The sequence below is a fragment of the Abramis brama genome (genome assembly GCF_963993115.1).
Source record: "Abramis brama genome assembly, chromosome: 1".
NCBI classification, from domain to species: Eukaryota; Metazoa; Chordata; class Actinopteri; order Cypriniformes; family Leuciscidae; genus Abramis; species Abramis brama.
Genome location: NC_139963.1, coordinates 48,571,643 through 48,595,654, shown reverse-complemented (window position 1 = coordinate 48,595,654; position 24,012 = coordinate 48,571,643). Strand labels below are relative to the sequence as shown.

At 40.0% G+C, this 24,012-nt stretch overlaps 1 protein-coding gene and 1 pseudogene across 2 annotated transcripts; one reads left to right on the top strand and one right to left on the bottom strand.

Annotated features, from left to right (window-relative positions):
* Positions 1-1,816: 1,816 nt before the first annotated feature.
* LOC311080449 (uncharacterized protein) lies at positions 1,817-5,069 on the top strand. The gene is made up of 3 exons (XM_084110424.1): positions 1,817-2,120; positions 2,534-2,834; positions 4,071-5,069. Exons 1-3 carry the CDS (start codon positions 2,117-2,119, stop codon positions 4,966-4,968), a joined length of 1,203 nt encoding a protein of 400 aa, XP_083966550.1. The 5' UTR covers positions 1,817-2,116; the 3' UTR covers positions 4,969-5,069.
* Positions 5,070-16,925: 11,856 nt separating this feature from the next.
* LOC311097499 (interferon-induced very large GTPase 1-like) lies at positions 16,926-22,739 on the bottom strand (annotated as a pseudogene). Its single transcript has 2 exons — positions 22,310-22,739; positions 16,926-20,759 (listed from the first exon to the last, which is right to left on the bottom strand). The product of its transcript is annotated as an interferon-induced very large GTPase 1-like (transcript).
* Between the last annotated feature and the right edge of the window lie 1,273 nt (positions 22,740-24,012).

The following is a 24,012-nucleotide window of genomic DNA, read 5'->3' as shown; positions in this document are numbered from 1 at the left end:
CTGAAAACGGTCAACGGAAGTTAAAAGTGGTGGGTACAAAATGACTCATGACGAAATCTGGTGGGTACATGTACACTGTCTTTGTATCTCTTTAGAATATTGCTACTTGAATAAAAATGACATAATTATGAATCAAATTATTATGAACAAATAATGAAACTGTGTCAAAATTCGACAACACAAAGAATGATCAAAAAGCAATATAACGCATATCTCAGGTTAAATTAATTATATAAAAAACAGGGAACGTTTTGTAAAAGCAAAACTGATCAAAACGCGTAATTAAAATAATTGTATTATGTGTTACCAAATATTTAATACCACTTCCCCATAATGTTGTAATTATTTTTTAAAACAACATCTGTCAAACTGTCAATCAGATACCTCTTATCTGGTCATTTTTATTTTATTTTAGAAGTCATAACTGTTGATCACCCTTTATGGAATTTGTGAATATGAATATTTAGAAGATTTACAAACTGTCGGCAAGACCTCAAACCAACCCCGGACATTCTGAGACTAACGTGGAAAATCTTTATGCTTAATGCATTAAGACAGTTCAATTAAAATATTTATTAATAATGTAATGGCAAATCAGATGCGCCCAAAATATAAATGCTATGCGTTGTGCTGCAACATTACCTCACAAGAAATATCTGCCCAAGAACAATCACAAAAGAAATATCTGCACGAATAAAGAATCTGGGTAAGTCGCATTATTTAAGCCTTTCATTATGTTAGGATGATTTTGTGTATATATATATATATATATATATATATATATATATATATATATATATATATATATATATATGCTGTATAAAAATACTGCTGGGTTTTTACAGGCAGTCACGTGTTTTATGCTCACACTAAATTCTCTGTTGCACTTATATAAATGCGCATTGCATGCACAATCATCTTAATAGTTGTACAAAAAAGTTATGCGCTGGCAAGAACGTCACTTTGGTGTTTTAATAAAAGCAATGTTAAATATTCTGCATGCACTCATCTCCTGGAAACCACAGCAATGACAAAGCATATAAAAATTCGTAAACGTTGTCCAATACCCCTTCTTGTCTTAAGACAACTTTGATGAACCTTTTGCATTTACAAATATTTCTGTATAATACAGTAGCCTACTGTAAATATTTGTGTCTATTACTATTTATAATTTATATTTTATTGTGGATGTTTTCTCACAATCATGACGTAATGTGAAGTAAACTAAAAAATCTAATGTAAAGTTGTTTTTTATGCGCCACCTGGTGGATATTCTGTGAAGCGAAACACATTGAGGGAATTTGTAAGTAGCGCCCCCCGAAAGCACTTGCAGAATTCTGCGAGACTGTGCGAGATGAATTGCCGAATGCCGCGGGAGAAAACGCGCGTTTCTAAAGGCCACATCTGTACAAGGTAATGGAGCATTTTATACATTGTCGTGTTTCTTTAGAAATAAATAATGGAAAAATGGAGTCTTCAAACGCCTCAGATGTAAAGTTATTCGCTGTCAAAGTGACGCCAAAATGAATGGGAGTCAATGGGATGCTAACTGCAGTTGAAGTTCTGCTACAAGATGGTGGCACGCGGCCGGCTTCAACTTCCGGTCGACTTCCTTCCCGCCTGGTGCACAAGCGTAGTAACGAACTTCCGCTGACGCCAGAGGTCGGCATATCTGTTTCCGGTCTATTGTATCGTCGCCCCAAAATGTCTATTTCGTGCAGCGAAATTGAAGCTCAAAAGGCTGTTAGCGACTTGAATCAGAGCAAAGTGGCACACAGCAGTGCTCCTTATACGTACCCATGTTAACAGGTTACCCCCAATTTCCACCAGATGCGTAACGGCTGCGGAACGGCTCCGCTGCGTGACAGCTCCGTGTTCCGTCGTCCGTCAATACCCACCAGGTCCGGTTTTGTTGCGGAACGGCTGCGGTCATGACTGACAGCTGACGTCACGAGGCCCCATGTAATCTCGCGAATTCTGGTGTGATCGCGCGATATGTAGTTTCTATAAACAGAACTACCAAACCAGGAACAGTTTTCCATCCGGAGGAGTATAGGATAGAACTCTTTTCTGAATTACCTACCGATCTCTCTTTTCTGTGGATTTTGATTCTACAATGGGTAAGTAGCCTACAATATTTAAATAATTAACTTATAAAATGCTTTGTTTATTTTTTGTTCCTTTTTAAATGTACTGGGAAAGTAGCTGTAATGTAATGTACTGTGTAGTAGTAAATAAAGTTTTAACTATTGTTCTTGTTTGAATTGGAATAAAACATGTTTTACTGATGAGTGACAATAATAAGTAACAAACTTTTATAGTAAAACTTTACAAAATTATTTTTTAAATATAGTCTACAGATAAGAAGTTAAGGCTGCATGAAACATTCAAAATTTGCTTAACAGTAAAAGTTTGCTTAACAGTAAGCATTTGAATGCACACTGAATAGTCACCCCATGTATATTGTGTTCATGGTAAAATGATTTTTTTATTTTTAATACACTAATTCAATAAATTATTCTGTGTATTTCAGTTCCCTTTACTAGGAGGAGAACAATTGCTTTTTTACTTCTGCTGGCAAGACTACGGAGGAGGGGTAGGAGAAGGAGCCAATACTGGGTCCATCCACTGAACCAGCGCAGGCCTCAACAAGGTGATTTTTATCATCTTGTGGAAGAACTGCGTTTGGACAGTCAACGGCATCACCAGTATTTTCGGATGAGTGCAGAGAAAATGGATGAGCTTCTCTCAATCATTGGCCCTGAACTCACCAGACAGAATACCAACTACAGGTCCGCCATAGAACCAAAGCAGAGACTGGCTGTTGGATTGAGGTGAGCTTCAGATTTAATACACAAAAAAAATCACAATAGGTTTGAACTTTTATTTCCAAAATAACAAAAATAAATTAAACAAGATAGGAACATTTACAAACAGAAATTACAAATTCTTACTAATAATCTTATCTAAAACATATACATATCTATAAATAGCAAAAAACACAGCAAAATAACTATTTACAGCATAAAATGGTAATATATAAAATTTGTTTAGGAGTGCTGCCCTACCCCCACTGTGTATCTTGATCAGAGGAAAGCATCTGTGTGAATGTTCCGGTTGGGTTTATTGATGGGGGTTGTGTTAATGGCCTGAAAGTACCTGGCCTAGACAAGGTTGCAGTGGGGGTGTGGAACATAGGGGGAGGGTGTGAATGAAATGCACTGGAATGTGCTCCTGGTTCCTGCCTTAAAGCTGGGCTGCTTTCTATTTGTTGCAGTAAGTTTAAAATGCCAATCTTGGCCTGCTGCCTCCTGTTGTGATCCAGTTTATGGAGCAGTGGAACCAGGCTTAAGGCAAAATGATAACTTTCATCCAGCTCAGATTCTGGTTTGGGAAGCGGCTCCTGTAAGATGGAGAGAAGGCGTTCTTCCACATTTGATGTTTGTGGTCTGTGGCTCCTCCTTGCTTCAGTGGCAGTTGGGACTTGAGGCACCCTATCCCTTGGGCTCCTTGACCTGTGGTGCCTGTCTGTAACCCCAGATGTAGTGTTGCCCGATGGTGTGGTTGTCTCTGGTCCCTGGCTGCCCTGAGGCACTGATGAACTAATAGGACCCGTTTCATCAGATCCACACATAGAGAGTGGTGTTGAAGATCTTTCTTCGGACAAACCACTGCTCAAATTGCTTTTGGAACTTAAAAAAAAATGAAATAATTGGTTGACCTTCTGACACAATTATGTCATACACACAAAAAATATCTATCACTTTTTTAAAATGTGGATATTGAATTTAACGATGATGTTGTCAACAATACTGATATTTAATTAAATACAGACCTTCTTGGTAGCAGGTGGGGCAAAATAAAGGACATCATTTCACTATATTTCCATTCCTTTTGTGTTCCTCCTGCTGAACCGCTTGCAAGCACTTTTTTTCGGTGCCTCACAAAACTGTCCCTTAGATTTCTCCATTTTGCCTTGCAAAGATCAACTAAAAAGAAAAAAGAGACAGACAGATTAAAATAATATTCACACATATAACTAATCTTTGTTTTGTTTTTTCCATTTACAGATACTTGGCTTCTGGTGACTCATTGACCAGCCTTGCATTTAGCTACCGCCTTGGCCACACAACTGTAATGAACTCCGTACATATGGTGTGTGCTGCCATTGAAAAACACATGATGCAGTCATTTTTGCCCCGGCCGACTGCAGATTCATGGAAGGAGGTTGCACAACGGTTCTGGGAAAAATGGAACTTCCCAAATTGCCTAGGAGCACTCGATGGAAAGCACATTGTTATTCAAGCACCACCCCTGTCCGGTAGTCAGTATTTCAACTACAAAAAGACATTCTCCATAGTACTTTTGGCACTTGTGGATGCAGACTACCGGTTCAGGTGCATACAGGTCGGGGACTTTGGCCGAACATCTGATGGTGGGGTGTATGCAGGGTCAGATTTGGGGATGGAAATGGAGGGAAACACACTACACGTTCCTCCTAGTACCGCTCTGCCTGGTGCTGCTCACCTTGGGAATGTACCACATGTCATGGTGGGTGACGCAGCATTCCCTCTGAAGCCCTACCTAATGCGACCTTACCCAGGACAGAACCTCATCCACAGGAAGAGGATTTTCAATTACAGACTCTCAAGGGCAAGGATGGTAGTTGAAAATGCCTTTGGCATTCTGGCGTCACGTTGGAGGATTTTCCATCGAAGGATTAACCTTCACCCCAAAAATGTGGACACTCTTGTTGTGGCAGCTTGCATTCTGCACAATTTCCTCCTTGCCCCAACAGAAAATGTTCAACTGCTGGAAGAGGCATCAGAACTGGGGAGACGCATGGCACCAGTGAGGAACATGGGGGGAAACAGGGCTTCAAGAGAAGCCTGTGCTATCAGGGAGAGCTTTGCAACTTTCTTCAACTCGCCCGAGGGCAGTGTGTCATGGCAGGACAGAATGATCTAATAAAACATCTTTACTGACTGTAACTGGTATATTTGGATTGTGTGTATGCATTTACTGTTTTTTTTTTTGTTTTTTTTTGGTGTGAAGTATTTTATTGTAATAAAGTTCAAGTTTTGTGAATTTGAGTTTTTTTTTTATTGAATCATCATTGGTTTGCTAACTATGTGTCAGCCCCATCATTTAGCAGTGTGAACCATCCACACACAATAAAATAAACTTATACAGTAAACCACAGTTTAAACTTTTTTCCACTCTTATGTCAAGCACAATATTAAAAAAATGGCTAAATCACATATATATTACAAACATACACACACAATATATAAATAAATTAATGTCTAAAATCCTTATTCTATTTATAACTTTACTCAAATTTAATATTTCATTAACGTTACAAAACATAATATCTGTAAATAAAGTTCTTCATGCTATTCAAACAATCCTGCAATGGCTACTTAATTAAACAATTTAATGTGTTTTTAACCTGTATAGCTATATAACTCCTCATTACGAGTACATAACTAGCTATTTGCTTTCTATCTTTATTTCTTGTACAAAAATAGTGACTTACCATCCACACCAATCACTTCTGCAATAGTTTTCCACGCTGCATCCTTTTTAATGTTGTCCTTATAAAAAGGATGTGAGGGGTCATAGATGATGGGTTGATTCTGTACCTCAATAATCAACATTTCTTCATCCATCGTGTCAACGGGGTTAAAACTTCAACAAGCCTGTCTCCGCCCATTATGACGTTTTCAAGGTGTAGTGTAGGGAAATATGAGCGCGGTGTATTTTATTTTGAAAATTAAACGGATCTTTTATTTTGTTTCTGGCTGTTCTGTTTTGTCACTCGACTTCCTGTCCTGCGTACTCTGCCCTGTAGTGCTGCGGAGCGCTCCGGCATCCGACAAAAATAGAAGCTCTGCGTATCTGGTCCGGAGGGCTGCGGATCGCCGGAGTCGGAACGCAGCTGTACCGCATTCAGTGGAAATACACTCATTGACTTTAATGGAAACCTATTGACTCCGCCGCCGTGCCGGAGCCGTAACGCAGCCGGTGGAAATTGGGGGTCACCCCCAATTTCCACCGGCTGCGTTACGGCTGCGTTACGGCTCCGGCACGGCGGCGGAGTCAATAGGTTGCCATTAAAGTCAATGAGTGTATTTCCACTGAATGCGGTACAGCTGCGTTCCGACTCCGGCGATCCGCAGCCCTCCGGAGCAGATACGCAGAGCTTCTATTTTTGCCGGATGCCGGAGAGCTCCGCAGCACTACAGGGCAGAGTGCGCAGGACAGGAAGTCGATCAAAAAAACAGAACAAACCAAAACAAAATAAAAGATCCGGTTAATTTTCTAAATAAAATACACCGTGATCATGGCGGATCATATTTCCCTACACTACACCTTGAAAACGTCATAATATACCATTCCTCATAACGTTCTGTTTATAGAAACTATATATCGCGCGATCATACGTGAATTAGCGAGATCTCGTGGGTCCTCGTGACGTCAGCTGTCAGTCATGACCGCAGCCGTTCCGCAACAAATCCGGACCTGGTGGGTATTGACGGACGACGGAACACGGAGCTGTCACGCAGCGGAGCCGTTCCGCAGCCGTTCCGCATCTGGTGGAAATTGGGGGTTAGAGCTTTCACACGGCACGCGGTTGCAGTCCATTGATCCGTTCCAGGTGCGGCAAAAATACAGAATACAGAAGTGCAGAAATCGTTTCCGCACCGAGTCTATTTCTGCTGTGCTGCAAACGCTGAATTAAAGTGACAGCGCATGTTTCGTGGTCAAAATGAACAAAGATTGACCTGAAAATGTAGTAATTTCACCATAAATGCGTTTAATTAAATAAAATGTAGTAATCTCACCATAAATGCATTTAATTCTATAGGCCTACTACTATTTCTCACAGTCATCTTTTTACTTTTAGAAGACCGGGGTAAAGCAAGGTAAACTACAATTTACTTCAACAAGGCGACATAATGAACAACACTCGTCTCATTGGTGGAGGTGGAAAAACAAGTTCTTTATGACATGCAAGATTTATTTTATTAAAATTTAAATGGAAAAGAAAAGGCATGAGAGTCGGCTGTTTTTGTCAATTTACAGTTAAATATTTGACCACTTGCTTGAGCAACTTAATATAAGTAATGCATGGAATAATAGCCCTACGTTGTTTAAATTGTGTTTAAACGTGCATGCGTCCATTAAAGAGTGTAAGTTATATGTGTACAAAGAGAATCGCAATGCTGAAAAAACATTTTTTTTAAATAAAAGTTGCAGGGTAACTTATGGATTTTAAATATACACAAGATGGCGCCGGTGTGTTTGGCTGGCCGTCTGTCACTCTCTTTGCTTTGTTTAGTTTTATTGATTTTTGGCCTTGATATTTTTGAGATCAAGTCAACGTTGGTGTATGATCGCCAAACTCTTTTGAATCTAAGGTTCCATGTCAAAGATGTGCTTACCTTTGATAATGGAGGAGAAAAAATATGGCCCCCGTTTCTCTCTGAAATCCCAACTGACCTGAGCCGGGTCCCGGTGCTTGCTTCCAGGAGGAGACGTCGCCGCCGCGGCACCCGAAGCGGACGGCTGGTAAAGCTGAAGATCCGCCTTAAGAATTCGTATACTTTCCGGCCAGTGTGTGGATTATTTCCCGGCATGTTCATACCACTACGCCTGCTGGATCCGATGGATGCCTGCCTGGTACCTGTCAGCGTGGATGCGGTGGTCCAGTCCCACCCATGTCCTTCCAGGCTCAACCGTCGCGGTGTGAATCCGGGAAACCTTCGCCTGTTGTGTCGTGCTCCCCCATCGGCTAAAGTCCCCGCTCCTGTTCCGGCCAGGGTTGGCCTAGTTAACGCTCGATCGCTGACCAATAAATCCTTTATTCTTAAGGATTTCTTTTGCTCCTATGATCTGGACCTTCTCTGTATTACAGAGACGTGGCTGAATGTGGGTGAGTCGTGCGCTCTGTTGGAACTTTTACCAGCGGATTGCTGCTTCTTTAATACACCACGAACATCAGGTCGCGGAGGAGGAACGGCAGCGGTTTTCAAAAACGTTTTTAAATGTAAACAGCACGTTCAGCAATATTCTTTCACCACCTTTGAGCTAACTTCTTTTGAGGTGGGTCGTTCTGATCCGGTACTATGTGCCGTTATTTACCGCCCGCCTAAATACAGTAAGGATTTTATTGCTGATTTCTCTGAATTCATGGCCGATATCCTGACTAATTATGGACATGTTCTTATCGTTGGTGATTTTAACATACACGTATGTTGCCCTGGTAAACCATTGGTAACTGAGTTTTTATCCCTGATTGATGCTTTTAATCTGACACAGTCTCTACGTACAATGACACATGAGAAAGGACACACTTTAGATCTAGTTCTGTCTTACGGTTTGCCTGTGTTAAACCTAGAGACACACGACGCTGTATTTTCTGATCATATGCCTGTGACATTTGAGACTGTATTTGCCCGTGCTGTGATTAAAACTCCCACGCCTGCACGGAGCTGTCGGATTATTAACCCCTCTACTGCCACTCAGTTCTCCATGGCTTTTGACCAGCTCTGCCCTCCTGACATGACTGATGTCCAGGAGCTCAGTACCTGGCTCCACTCTTCCTGTAAAGCTGTCCTGGACTCTGTGGCTCCATTAAAGGTCATGCAAACCAGAACTAAACCTGAACTCTGGTTTAATGCTGGGACTCGAGCTGTCAGACAGGAATGTCGTAGAGCTGAGCGTAAGTGGAAAACAGATAAACTGCAAGTGTCCTTTCAGATTTTTAAAGACTGTTGGCGAAACTACCAGAATGCTGTTAAAGAGGCTAAAAAAGAGTATTTCTCTAATATTATTTCATCTCACGCCCAGAATCCACGAATGCTTTTTAGTACCATTGACTCTCTTTGTAACGCTCCACAAACTGCTGGTTTAGAATCCTCTACTGAACTGTGTAACAATTTTATGCAGTTTTTTATTGATAAGGTCGCCTCTGCGAGGGCTCTCACCTCTCATCCTGTTTCTGATCCCTCTGTTTGTGTTGCTTGCCCTGTTGCTTTTAATCAATTTGAGCCTGTGACGCTATCACACTTGAAGGATGTGGTTGCTCATATTAAGCCTTCTGGCTCCCCCTGTGATGCTCTCTCACCACGATTGTTCAGAGAAGTTTTTCTCACTATTTGGTACTGGGTACTTGCTATTGTAAATGGTAGCCTGTCATCCGGTGTGGTTCCTACAGGTTTCAAGCATGCTGTAGTGACACCCCTGATAAAGAAACCTGGTTTAGATCCTACTGTGCTGAATAATTTTAGGCCAATATCCAAGCTCCCATTTGTATCTAAAATCTTGGAGAAAATTGTGTATTTACAACTAAAGTCTTTTCTTGATGAGCAGGGTTTATTAGAGATCTTTCAGTCTGGATTTAAATCCCTACATAGCACGGAGTCAGCACTGCTGAAGGTTTGCAATGACATCCTCTTGGCATGCGACTCCAGTAACAACGTAATTCTGGTCCTGTTGGATCTTAGCGCTGCCTTTGATACTGTAGACCACAGCATTTTAATCTCACGGTTACAGCACCAAGTAGGCCTCTCTGGCACTGTCCTGGAGTGGTTTAGATCCTACCTGTCTGACAGAACATTTCATGTTAAAATGGCTGAGTTTGAATCCTGCCCTGCTCCGCTGTCATGTGGCGTTCCCCAGGGTTCAATTTTAGGTCCCTTGCTTTTTTCATTGTACCTGCTTCCTTTTGGGTCTATTCTTAGAAAACATGGTATATCTTTCCATTGCTATGCAGATGATTGCCAGATTTATGTACCCTTAAAGCGACATGACACCTGTTCAATTACACCTCTTTTAGCATGTCTGGAGGATATTAAAGCATGGTTGGCCTTAAACTTTTTAAATTTTAATGAAAAGAAAACAGAGGTGATAATGTTTGGATCTGGTGGCTCATGTGAGACCTCCCCTGTTGAGCTGGGTCCTCTAGCCTCGTATCTTAAACCCACAGTATTAAATCTTGGTTTTAGACTGGACAGTGATTTTAAACTCGACAGCCAAATCAACACCACAGTCAAATCAAGTTTTTATCACCTAAGGAAACTGGTAAAGGTGAAACCTTTCCTTTCCAGGCAGCAGTTAGAAACCGTAATCCATGCCTTTATTTCCTTACGGCTGGATTACTGTAACTCCATTTATTTTGGACTCAGTCAATCCTTACTTGCACGTCTGCAGCTGGTTCAGAACGCCGCTGCACGGGTTTTAACCGGAACCCGGAAGAGAGAACACATTACTCCCGTCCTGGCTTCACTCCACTGGCTGCCTGTGCATTTTAGAATCCATTTTAAAATTCTCTTGTTTACTTTTAAAGCTTTAAATGGTCTTGCTCCGTCTTATTTAACTGAGCTACTCAACCGTTACACTCCCTCCCGGTCCCTCCGGTCGGCTGACCAGCTGCTCCTGGTCGTCCCCGGATCCAAGCGGAAGCTCAGAGGGGATAGGGCCTTCTCTGTTTGTGCTCCCAAGTTATGGAATGCCTTACCTTTAACCATTCGTCAGGCTTCCTCATCATCGATTTTTAAAACTCTTCTTAAAACTCACTTCTATACTTTGGCTTTCAACCCAAACTGAGACTTGATCTTATCTGCTAGTATTTGCTCTTAACTGTCTTATTTTGATATAGTTTTATTGGGTTAGATTTTTCACCCCTAGTTTATTATTTTTATGATATTGTGACTGTTATTTATGTCTTGGTCGATGTTTTTGTACCCTTATGTACAGCACTTTGTTCAGCTGCTGCTGATGTGAAAGCGCTTTATAAATAAAGTGATGATGATGAAATAAAAATAGTAAGTGTTTGTGGTACAGCCGTGAATCAGTTAGGGGAGAGTGGGGTGATTTGTGCCAGGGGGGAAGTAGTTCCACCCCTTGTTTCTGGAAAACCATAGAAGAAATTGGTCATGCGACCACATAATTTTGAAAAGCAATCACTTTTACTCATCCTCCAAAGAAAAAAGACACATGGCATGAGAGTTAAAGGGATAGTTCACTTTGAAATTATTTTTTGATATGTTTTAGCTTACCTCAAGGGCATCCAAGATGTAGGTGTCTTTGTTTCCGCAGTAGTTTCAATTTTGATATTTTTAGGTCAAACCGTTCTTGTCTGTCAGTCATATAATGCAGGTCGTTGTTATCTCTTGAAAACAGCACACGTCCAAATGATCTGACGGCGCGGGCGGGTATAGATATATACATAGATGTCGCCTTGGCTACGGTTTCGTTCCAATGAACTGCAGTAGCGAAGGCGACATCTAGTGTATACATCTATACCCGCCCGCGGGCGGGTATAGATATATACACTAGAAGTCACTTGGCTACGGTTTCGTTCCAATGAACTGCAGTAGCCAAGGCGACATCTATGTATATATCTATACCCGCCCCAAAGAGTATAGAAGTAACAAGAGGCGAAACTCCGTTGCAGTTTTGACAACAGCCACTAGGTGGCGCTTCGGTAGCGCGGCCGCCATTTTGGACTTAACCAACGGCTTTACCGTTAGCACAACTACTGTACAGCATTAACATTATGTCTGGAAATAATTGGAAACAAAGAAAACAGTGTTCTGCCATCAACTGCAACAACTACCAGTGTACAACCAATCAACTAGCATTTCATAGATTCCCCAAAGATCCAGAGAGGTAAAGTAGAAAAGGTTTTTATTAACTTTAAAGTGAGCTAACGTCAACGATAACAGGTGCTGTAACGTTAATGTAAGCTATCCCATAACCGCAGTAACAGTTTGCTAATGTTATGTATTTGGTCGAAATTGTCAAGACTCGAAATTGGCTTTTTAAATCGCATACTTTCAGAGATATATGAACACCTAACCTGGCAAATGACCGCTTTATTAATTCATTGTTATCACTAAATTAACCCTTTAACTTTTTTTCGCATAAACATGAAAATCACTATCCAAACTTAATGGTTGTAATTCAGGAATGCTTTGGAATTTAGACCTATGGTTGGTCTTGTTTTAATTTGTCAGATTATTGTTGAAGTGAAATAAATTATGAAAGTGAAACAGAAAAAAGTTATATAAGTTTGAGTTTATTAAAATGTACAAATTTAAAATATAATTATTTATATTTTATATAAAATATATATATTACAAAATATATTTTACTCTAGAACTGCAAGAAAATGAAAGCAAAAAATCTGAACAAGTTGTGTTCCACATTTTAGGTTGATATGTTGATATTTCGCTCCCTCACCCTTTCTGCCGTGTGCTCTACTACGTTACACGGTTTGGAGCTGCGCGCTCTTGCTCGCTCGCTCTAGATTCCGGGTGATTTTAGCTAATTTGTGGGCATCAGGGAGCCGCTATCAATATGCGGGAGACTCCCGGATCTTCCGGGAGACATGGGATGTCTGCTCTAGAGATATTAAAAACTAGAAACTACTTTTTAGTTCATTTAACCGCTTTTGAATTTGAACCGGTATCGTTCAATTCTATGACAGCTGTGTTGCGTTCAGTCCAAGATGGCGGAGCTGCAGCTCTGCGCATGGGTGAGTTTGTTGCAATGGAACGTTCTATTGAGTTTCGCCTCTTGGTACTTCTATACTCTTTGCCCGCCCGCGCCGTCAGATCATTTGGACGTGTGCTGTTTTCAAGAGATAACAACGATATAAATACTGTTCGTTTTCTCACACAAACCGCTCGTTTCGTGTCTTAGGCCATCAATGTGTACTTATGATGGGGAATTGTTTAATTTGGACGATGGGGAATTGTTTTAATTTGGACTTGTGTTTTGAGACAGTGACCATCGACCTGCATTATATGACTGACAGACAAGAACGGTTTGACCTAAAAATATCAAAATTGAAACTACTGCGGAAACAAAGACACCTACATCTTGGATGCCCTTGAGGTAAGCTAAAACATATCAAAAATTAATTTCAAAGTGAACTATCCCTTTAAGCACATTTTGGTGCAAAAAAACTGTTTTTTCCCTTTCAAAGTAAAATTTCTATGATTTAAGGTTTTTTGATTGTAGTGTCTGAACAATTATAGACAAGTTTGAAAACATTTCACATGTTTTAGTGCTTTAGTAGGCTACACAATGAGTCTATACAGTTAGCATGGTGTTATCTCTTAACTGCTGGATCATGCTAGTTTTTCAAACTTGTAGGTCTAGGTATGGAGTTAAAATCATGCCAAAACCTCACACACACACACACACACACACACAAAACGTGTTTTACTCACACCCAACGATTCACAAACAAACTCAGTGTGGTTTGCAAATACAAAACATCACTCACAAACTAATGCATTTTGTTCTGCAAATAAAAACAAGTAATAAAAACTCAGTGAGTGTTTTAGCGCAATTTTCTGACGTCATGGGATCACAACACTAACGCCGCCTTCACACTGGCAGTTGAAATCAGCTCCGATACGGCAGCGAAACGACCGGAAGTCATTCATTTCCTATGGAGATTCACAGACCGCATGCGAATGGGTCCGAACCAGGTGCGAACGAGTGCGGTGCGAAAAAAATCGTGTCCGTTGCATCCGGATGCGTTCAAAAAATTGAACTCTTGCGAAAGGCTACGGACGGTTTCTATCCGAAAATCCCAACGGAAGTTAGCATTGCTATGGTACTGATAAACAAACCTGGATTCTTAACTTTTAATAAAATAAATAATGATTTTATAAAGATTAGTTGTCATGTCATTTTTTTATTTTCATGATGTTTTAACGTTATTAGGGCAGTTAATACAATTAAATAATTCAATATTTAAATATACTCGCTTCCGAGGCTTCCGACCACTGATCTATATAATGACATATATATATATATATATATATATATATATATATATATATATATATATATATATATCATTCTATATAGATCAGTGCTTCCGACGCTTTTCACCGTTGTGTACGACGTCCGCTGGGGGCGTATTGCGTATTACGGGGCTGATTTCAACTGCCAGTGTGAAGGCGGCGTAAGAGATAGTAAATCTTTTCCTGGATTTTTTTTTTGTGCGTTCCCGAGATTAGACCTTCCTTAACATAATGCCGAAAACCCGAAGTCTCTAGGTGGTCTGGTTGAGGAGTAGATAGAAGTGCAAGATTGGTGCGCACAGACAGAACAGAAATCATGAGTTAACAATCGCAATTTTGTCCGGTGGAAAATTGCGCTAAAAACATACCTTCAAACAAATACAGTATGTTTTACATATACAAAGAAACATTTCTTCAATGACAAAAATATCCTCCAAGTACAAAAAAAATCCTTCGAGTAAAAAAAAAAAAAAACTTCAAGTACAAAACAAAATCCTTCAAGTACAAAACAAAATCCTTCAAGTACAAAACAAAATTCTACAAGGACGAAAAACTGTCACGTGACTTTTGGCACTAATCTTCCGTCTTGCTGATCCACACCAGAGAATGTCTAATAGGAAGAGAATTGGCACTCTCTGCTTACTTCCGGTTTCTGGACTGGCTGCAGTAACACGTCTCTGTCCATGCGGGGGCGCTCGCAGGCGAGTGCAGATTGAATGGAGGTCTATGGCGAAATACCCCTCAAAATCCACTTTTCTCAGGATATAATTTTTTGTCTAGTAATTTGAATGTTGTATTCGAAAGGAGATGCAAAGAAATTACACATTGCTGGGTGTTAGATTTTTTAGAGTCACTTATTTGGTTTAAAAAGTCTTTTAAAATGTCAATGACGTCAGAATGCTGATGTCATTAGCAGAATGCTAGCGTGTTATGGGCAACAATAACTAAACCTGTAAGAAATCGAAAAGAAATAAGTACTCGTTCATTCAACTTTCGACCTATAACCCATGTTGAACTTGCAAAACCTACAATAAAATCTGAGATTTCTCAACGGCAATTGGGTGAAAGAGACACATTTAGCCGTCTAGCCCCATAGACTCCCATTCAGTCTGCACTCGCCCGTGATCACCTCCAGTGGAATTCTAATGGAACTGCAACCAAGATCGATACAATGGGGCTAATAGGAAGTGCCAAGGCTCTCCGTAGACGGGCTCTGTCCACACACAAATGCCTTCAGATTCACACACATGCTGGTAAACTGTCATGTAATTCGCACTCCACAACAGCAGGTGGCGCCGCCACGGACATGGAAAGAGAAGAGAAGAAGAAACGCTAGCGTGGTGGATGTTTTTTGAACAAGATGAGTGGCCAACGGGTGAGTTTGCAGTCGTTGCTGGTGAAAAATCAAATGTTAGTAATGTTAGTATTTAGTTAGTAAATATCAAACTCCAGAAATGTCTGTCGTCGGTAGGGTGAATGGCCGCAGCCAGCTATGAGGTCACCGAGGTCCGGACCTCGGTAATTTTTTTTATATTCAAAAATAAAATTTCAAGCTCTCTGAATGATTAATTAGCCGTTTAAACCACTTCATATGAGTGTTTGCAATTCATGTCGCTGCGAGAAGGTAACGTTATAACAGTGAACGGGGCTTGAGAGCGTGTTGTGAGGGTTGCCAGATCCACCTATTATACGTTTTTTTGGACTTGTTTTTCCCATTTATTGTGACACTTTAGGAAGTTAATAAAGTGGGAAGTTGAATGTTAGGCTAGTGATATATTAATTTTCTTTTCCAAAACACAAGCTTTTAACTTATTTCGGATTATTATTTTTTTGAATGTTTTTCGTGGCAGGCATTAAAAAGAAGCTAGACAAACTGTAATTGCTGACAGGAAGATACCACATTCGGTAATACAAATGATCATCGTTATTATCTGTAAGACATGTACAACACTATCAAAAACAATAGCATAATACAGATCTGTATGTTACAGAATGAAATATGCCAAATACTGACCAGCAGGAAGATTTGTGGGTGTTATCATAGCACAATAGAGTGCCGAAGTTATGACGTCACTTTGTAGGCCAAAACGCGGAAGTGAGTTAGCATTTTAGCACTTCCGGTTCCCTCGCCCTAAAGTCTATGGGTTTTTTGAATGGGTTTTTGCTAAATCTCCTGAAATAAGGTCTGTGGTTAACAAAGCCTCTAAATATTTTCACGTTTTGATCTTTGACATAAAACACACCAGTTATAACCTGCTTGTGATTTTTTTTAAACTTTGTGTCTTAAAAACAGTGGTTGCTAACAAGTTGCTAAAAGGGACTACATCCTTTGGCGGGGACTTTAGACGTCATAATGAGGAAATCTCTCACTAGCCCGCGTTTCAGCTTCACGTTCTTAGAAGTTTACCTTTCAGTTAATATACGTTATATATTTAGTCTTTTCAAATTGTAGTTTTTCAAATATTGTTGTACACAGAATTCTGTGATATTAAGGTAACCGATTACCAGTTCTTTATTTCTGTGGAGAGACAATGTCAATGGTGTTTTGTTTTGTCCCGAGATTTAACCACAAGTCGTCGAATGAAAGATGCTCGTTTTACCGTTTTCCGTCCGATGTTACCAGCGGAGACTCTGGGTTCGTGCCGTAAGGTAAGCTCGCACAACAATGATTTCCATGTGAACACCGTATTTACTGCCTTAATGTGGCCACGACGAAACTTTAATGGTGCATATTCGACTTCACCAATGATACGGCTCACTTCAGGACTCGGGCAGTGAGTATGCAGGTAAGGATGCTTCTCAGTCAAGGATACTTGCGTCGATACACAGTAGTGAGACAATGGCTTAAAGGCTTACTTCACCAGCGATGCTGCATACTTCCAGACTCAGACGGTAAGTAGAAGGTAAGGATTCTTCGCAGTACAGGATACTTTCGTCAGTGCACAGTAGTGGGACAATGATTCAAAAGCTTACTTCACCAACGATGCTGCATACTTCCAGGACTCAGACGGTGAGTAGACAGGTAAGGGTTCTTCTCAGTACAGGATACTTTCGTCGGTGCACAGTAGTGAGACAGTGATTTAAAAGCTTACTTCACCAGCGATGCTGCATTTCTTCGGAGCTCAAACGGTAAGTACGAAGGTAAGGATTTCTACTGCTGATTTCGGACATTATAGCAGGAAGTTCTTCTCTCATCACATCTTCTAGGAGGTTGAAATCATCAACATCATCATGTTTGACTCCACTGAGGTCTTTTTCAGAGAAGATCAGCACATCTGAGAGCTGCTGTGTGAAACTCTTCAACCATAATCCAACATCTCCTCTGTTCACTTGAACATGTTGAGTAGATTTATGTGCTGCTTTCATGATCTTCTGCTGCAGGAGTTTAATGTTATCCTTCATCTTGGGTAAAACACTGACACTGAACTTATCAGTGATGTAACGACTGACTTCATCTCTGATGAAACTCTTAAAGTGATGGCTGGGATAATTAATGTAATCCATGTATTTGACAAAATCCTCCTCTTCTGCCAGTGTTTTCAGGGTGTGTTTCTCCAGATTTGATCTGTTTCCATTCAGTGATTCACAGTTTTTCATCATTTCATCTGTCAGATATCTGGCAGTCTTCTTGTAGACACTCTGCTCAATGGGCTCTTTAAGTTTCTGACAGATGATCTTACCAAAAATGGGAGCTGATGTTGCTTCATGACAGTATTTCTGGAAAATACTAAAGTACTCTTCTCTCTTCTTCTCAACATATATTGCAGGATCATTGGCTTCCTTAAACAGTCTGTGTTGGTCAGAGATCATCTGCTCTGCTCTGTTACAGATGGAAAGAACCAAATCAATGACAAATTCATTCTTGAACTCATATTTCACTCCTTTCTGATGTTCTGTTACTCTCTTCTTGATGTAACCTGTGAGTTGTTGAATGCAGCTGATGTTGTAGCCCATCTTTGAAATGTTATATGACTGAATCATCTTCTCTGTTTGCTGTTCAACATCTGTGATTAATGACTTGATTTCAGCTTCCTTCTCTGGAGACAGAGTTCGACTGTATCCAAATGTTTTTTGGACTTTTCTGTAAGCACCCTTTACCGCCTCTTTAATCGTCTTTTTTGTGGACTTTTTGAAATGAATATATTCACAATAACTCGACACAGTGAAAATCTTGGTGTACTCACTGTTCTCTTTAATGTGATCTACAGGAGCACTTTCATAGACGTCAGTGAGGATCATTCTCACATCTCTCATAATGGCAATGTCTCTGATTACAGGAGTGTCTCTGATAATATTCTTCACACTCTGTTCCCAAAACAATTCAAACACTTTCTTAAGTGTTTCTTCATCATTTAGTTTGTCTTTGAGTTTTAAGGGAAGTTCTTTGCTCTTTTCATAGAGAGTGTTTTCATGATGTGTCCTCTGAGCATCAATCTTTTTCTTCAGGTCTCGCTGCTGAAGAATCTCGTTTAATTTCCTCTTTGTTTCTCTCACAATGTTTTCCTGAACATCTTTGATTTTGATTTCAAATGACGTTTTCCACTGAATCAGTATTTCTGCATCTTTCTCGAAGAATTTTGACATTGATTTCTCCACTTCTTCACTTGTCTCCTTCAGTTCTGTTTGAAGATCAGTTTCCTCAACCTCATGAATGGCTTCATTTTCTATTTGGATGTGTAGTTTGTTTTCAGTTTCCATCATGGCACTGCGGAGACTCCAGGGCCACTTGCTGTATTTTGTCTCCAGTTTCCTGTAGACTGAAATCTCCAGAGAATTTTTGAAGCTGAAGACAAATCGTTCCTTCAGTAAAGCCTCCCAGAGATCTTTAACACAATCTTTTAAGTCTATCAGCATCATTCCATGTGACTTTGAGGCATGAGACATAATAGTTTTCTTTAGTTCTTGAATATTCTCGCAGTACTTTGGGTTTGGTGGTGCCATCGGTGGGTTTCCCTCCCAGAGCTGAGCAAAATACTTCACATCATTCTGAACATCAAAGTCAATGACATCACTGAAACTTTCTGCATCATAGTCTTCCTCTTTAGCAGCAAGTTTTGTCATTTCATCCAGTTTCTCCTGCAGTCGTCTCCTTCCCTCCATGTTTTTCTCTCCAGCTGTGACGTCTGAAACATTCTGATGCACAAACACACATGGGATTCAGTCTGACCTTCTTCATCCTCAGGAAGGCCTGAACAACAATCTGAAGAATGTCCTTCATCTCAGATGGGTTTTCTCCAAAGATGTTGATCAAGGTCAGATTTGCAAGACCAACAACAAATGTGGCCAATTCATTGTCATGATGTCCTGTTGATCTTCCAGCCAGTTCTAGAGCACGAAGACCCTCCGTATCAACAACCAGAATATAGTCAAAGTTAATTTGTCTCTTCATTTCATCTGAGACTTTGACCAGCTGCATGAAAGCTCCTCTGGTGCACCTGCCAGCACTGACAGCAAACTGGAGTCCAAACATGGCATTCAGCATGGTGGATTTCCCAGAGCTCTGAAGCCCTAAAACTGACAGCACAAAGACTCTCTGGTCTCCCAGTTTCTGGATGAGTTTATCTAGAACAGCAGAGATCCAGATCACAGGAACATGAGCAGCATCTCCATCCATCAGCTCCAGTGGAAATCCAGAGATCATCATCTCTGCTGCGAGACTCGGGAGAGAAGAGAAGTGAAACTGCAGATCTTTCTTGTTCTTCTTCACAGATGAACATGATTCATAGATCTGACCGATCTCCCTCATGATGTGCTCCAAACCAAAGGATGCAGCTTGAAGATCCTCAGATATTCTCTCAAGGTCAGTTTTTTCAGCTTTAAGTTGCTCAGATTCATCATGATTCTCTTTCATTTGTAAGACTGCTGACCATTTTTCATTACACTTATGATGTAGACCAGAAAGGTCAGCTGAGATATATTCATCCAGGCGTATTCCTAGCCATTTGATGAAATAGATCTTATCTCCAGTATCTGTGTTCATTTCCTTAATGAAGAACTTAATAAACTCACTGATGTCAGATTCATGCAGCTGTTCACGGATTTTCTTCATCTCATTTTATTTTTTACTGATGTCCATTTCCGTCTCATTTGCTCGAGGTCGATGTAGTTCTTTGTTCTTCTGACTCCACTGATGCCACGGTTTCCCCTGATGAGACAGAAATGATTCTTTGATTTCTGTCAGATCTTTCTTCTCCAGTAAACTCATCATCTGCTGTGCTGCTTCTCTTCCTCTCCTGCAGTCTTCATCATCTTCCTCATCTACTCTGATGTCTGAGTGTTTGGACAAATCTTCAAGTCTGAAAGTGGAAGATGATTCTGAGAGACAATCATTTATAACTCTTCTGAGTTCTTCAGATACATCTGACTGATTTCTGTCTTTCAAACTAATTCTATATTTTTTCTTCATCTTCTTTAAAGTAGATTCACCCTTTGTAAAAAGACAAATGAGTGGCTTTGAGTCCTTGTAGAATTGGTCAAGTTTTATCATGCTTTTGTCATTCTTGTCCACTTGTGATAGTTGAACAACATTGACTGAGGCCATTTCCGTGAGGATCTGCAGCTGTTTCTCATGATCTCCTGCATCACTGTGTAGATTACAGAACACAACACAGTCAGTGAATTTATCATCATCTGATCCAGAGGGGCAGAACCAGGCGATCTCCACCACTCCATCCATCAGGACTCTGGTTCTGCTGCTGCCTGGGCAGTTCCTGTGGAAGAACGTGTTGGGTTTCTCATTGATCAGACTGTTCATCAGCTGAGACTTGGATGAAGACACAGAGCCAAACCTAAAGAAAGACACCATTGGAGTTTGTGCCTTGTAGATCGGGTGGGTTTGACTGATGATCTCATTGTTGGCGTTTCTCATCTTCCAGCTCTTGTTGATTTGTCTGAATGTCCAGAGAGGAAACTCTATCTGTTGTGTGTCTGGATCAGAGCATGTGAGCGGAGTGGAGCGGTGAGAATCCCCGCTCGTCGCTCAATGAACTGTTCACCCCTCCGCTCCCCCGCTCAAAGCTACATCAGGCCGCTCCGCTCATTTTCCGCTCAGCGCTCAACGCAGTTTGCTTCGCGCTCCACTCAAATCACCCCCCGCTCGCTCCAAAAAAGGAAAAAATCTACATGTAGACTATATCAATTGTAGCGGTCCCCAACCTTTTTTGCGCCATGGACCGGTTTAATATCAGACAATATTTTCACGGACCGGCCTTCAAGGTGTGTGGCGGATAAATACAACAAAAATAAAATGATACGACTAGCTGGCATAAAAACTGGGGTATTTTTTAAATAGCCTATAATAAAAAAACGTGAATCCAATGTGGCTTACTCGCAAGTCGCAACTTTATTAACAGCGTCATCTAACATCGCGCAGGCAAATGAGAAATTCTGAACACAAACAAAATGACCCCAAAAGAAAAAAATCTCGTTCATGTAACATCATGTAAGGGTGGCGCTGCCAATAAAGCACCTAAAAGCTGTCACAACGAACGGCAAAATTAATAATTATGAATATGTAAAATATAGCAGAAGACATTTTAATTTTTTTTAGGTCTGTCGGCTGGAAAGATGCTGACTCGTGTTCTTCGCAGTAGTGAACGCGCCTGAGAGAAATGCACATTTCATACGGGAGAGCAGTCTGTTTTCTTTCGTTTTGAATTGTTCTGTTTAAAAGTAGGCTAGACATTTCAAGCTTTATATATATGTGCCGGGTCTGTGAGGCAAGTAGGCTATACGCTGAGTTTCTGTTCATTCATGAGACAAACTCCAGGTTCACGCCGGCGCCTTCGTATCATGGTTATCTATTTCTAATATATTTAGCCTACTTCTTAAATCCAGACAATTGGTTGATGAAACCTTGATTAAAATTAAGATACAATTAATACAAAACGAAATTAAATTTAAAGACAGGCTTTGTGCTTTCTGTTTGAGGTCTCAGTGAAAGTTTTAAAGCAGTCTTAGTGCTGCTTGAGCGCTCACGTCCGTAACGGATAACTGTCCCGTCCATAACATTGTTTTTTTTTTTTTTTTTTTTTGTATAGATTTCTAAATAAATGCGACTTATAGTCCAGTGCGAGGCTAGGCCTATATATGTTTTTTCTTCTTCATGGCGAATTTTTTGACTGATGTGCCTTATACTCCGGAGCGACTTATAGGCTATTGATAGGCTACACCTGGCTGTATGAATTCTCATTTTACTTTTTGAATTCCATTATTGAGCCGAGTTTTGCCTGAAAATAGTCTACTGTTGATGACTGTGCAAGACAAATGGAGTCAGGCTTGACTGAGCATGCTTCAGACTCGTGGTGTGAGCCATAGCTAGACTGTAAAAAAATAGGTGTGAGCGGACTAGCGGAGCGAAATTGGAGCGGGAAATGCGACGCTCCGTCCTTTTGAAATTGCCGCTCTGCGCTCTGACCAAGATCCGCCCGCTCCCGCTCCCCGCTCGCTCCCGCTCCACTCCGCTCACATGCTCTGGTCTGGATCAGGAACAAGCAGAGGCAGAGCGTACTGACACTGGGACAGTTTAGTGACCATCAGCAGCTTAAGGAAACCATCAGCACAATGAAACGCAGTCATCTGAACATCCATCGGGTGAATTCGCTCAGATTTACATATTTCTTCATTAGACACTGACCATACATTAGAAAAAAAATCATCAGAATCTTGTCTTAATTAATCATAGCTGCCTTGTTCTTTGTTACTTTCCTCATTGGTCTCTTTAGTTTTAATGTATCTCGCTCTGTAGTTCATCATCAGTAGTTTTTGTATGAAAGTCTGAACCAGCTCCTCTTCAGCACAAGACTCATGGGACTGTAATGAATGTGCAGATGTTAACAGAAGAATATCGGTAGCTCTCAGTTTATTGTAATGTCTGCCTTCAAGATGAAGCCTGTGAAATAGATTCATTTTTTTAGTCAACTCTTCCTGTTGTAGGTGTTAATCTGTAGTGACTTCTGATGTTGCACAGTGCTTGTTTTCTGCCTGCTGAAGAAATAAACATTTCATTTACTTTAATTTGTTTTTGTCTTTATTAAATATCACTCTAGTCTTAACTTTACATTTGACAGTAGATAGCATTTTGTGGATTTCACTTTTAACCTGTTAACTCTTATCAGTCTCACTTTTTAGCATCTCAGATAACGGAGAACTTTCTAACATTCTGCGAAGTTTCTTTCAAATTATGAGCAAATGTTCTTCCAGTAACATTAATAGAACATTCATTCAAAAGTTATCTGGTCGTTAATAATGTTCTCAAAAAGTTAACACAAAAATATTTATAAATTGTTTGTAGAAGTTTTTTTTTTTTATATCCTCATAATGTTGGTAGAACATAACTTCAAATGAATACGATTTTTTTTGCCGTTTTAAAAGAATATCCTTGGAACATGGGACAGTTTTGATTTACGATTTAAATATATATTTTTTCCCCTGCTTAAAATCAATCTGCAGATGACAAAGAAATTGTTCAAAACAAGTTTTAACTTAATTTTGTTTTGATCTTCCCTTCTGGGTTAAAAAAAAAAAAAAAAAAAAAAAAAACTTGCATCACAATAAGTGTATTGTGAAAACATTTGGTAACTAAACAGAATTTTATTTAAGTTTAGTGACAACACAATGTTTACATGGTACAATGACTGGTATGCTACTGTTTTTTTATTATTGCTTGACACAAATTTCACAAATGTACGCGGATGAGACAGTTTTATATGTACATGGATCTTCAAAAACTGAGGTAGCTGAAAAGCTTACAAATGTGATGGTTAAAGTAACAAAATGGTTGAATGAATCGTGTTTACAACTTAATATGTCAAAAACTGTGGGTATGTACTTTACAAAATCAAACAAAGATGCAGATATCCTAGTGTCAGGGGAAAAAATTAAATCTCTGCATTTATCTAGACACCAAATTAAATTTTAGATCACATATAAAGCAAACATGTAAAAAAGTCAAATTTAATTTAGCTAACTTCCGATTTATTAGAAATTCAATGTCCATTCAAGCAACCAAAACCTTCATGCACTCAATGATTCTATCTTATTTTACCTATTGTTTAACGAGCTGGTCCCAGTCTAACTCGACTACTCTGAAACCACTACCATCTTTATACAAACAGACACTCAAAGTACTTGACAAGAAACCAAAACATTTCCACCACTGCGCTATTTTATTAAAATACAA

Bases quoted from the DNA above. Each gene is read 5' to 3' on its own strand.
- LOC311080449 (XM_084110424.1), top strand. The intron at 2,835-4,070 runs GTGAGCTTCAGA...TTCCATTTACAG, and splicing joins AGACTGGCTGTTGGATTGAG to ATACTTGGCTTCTGGTGACT.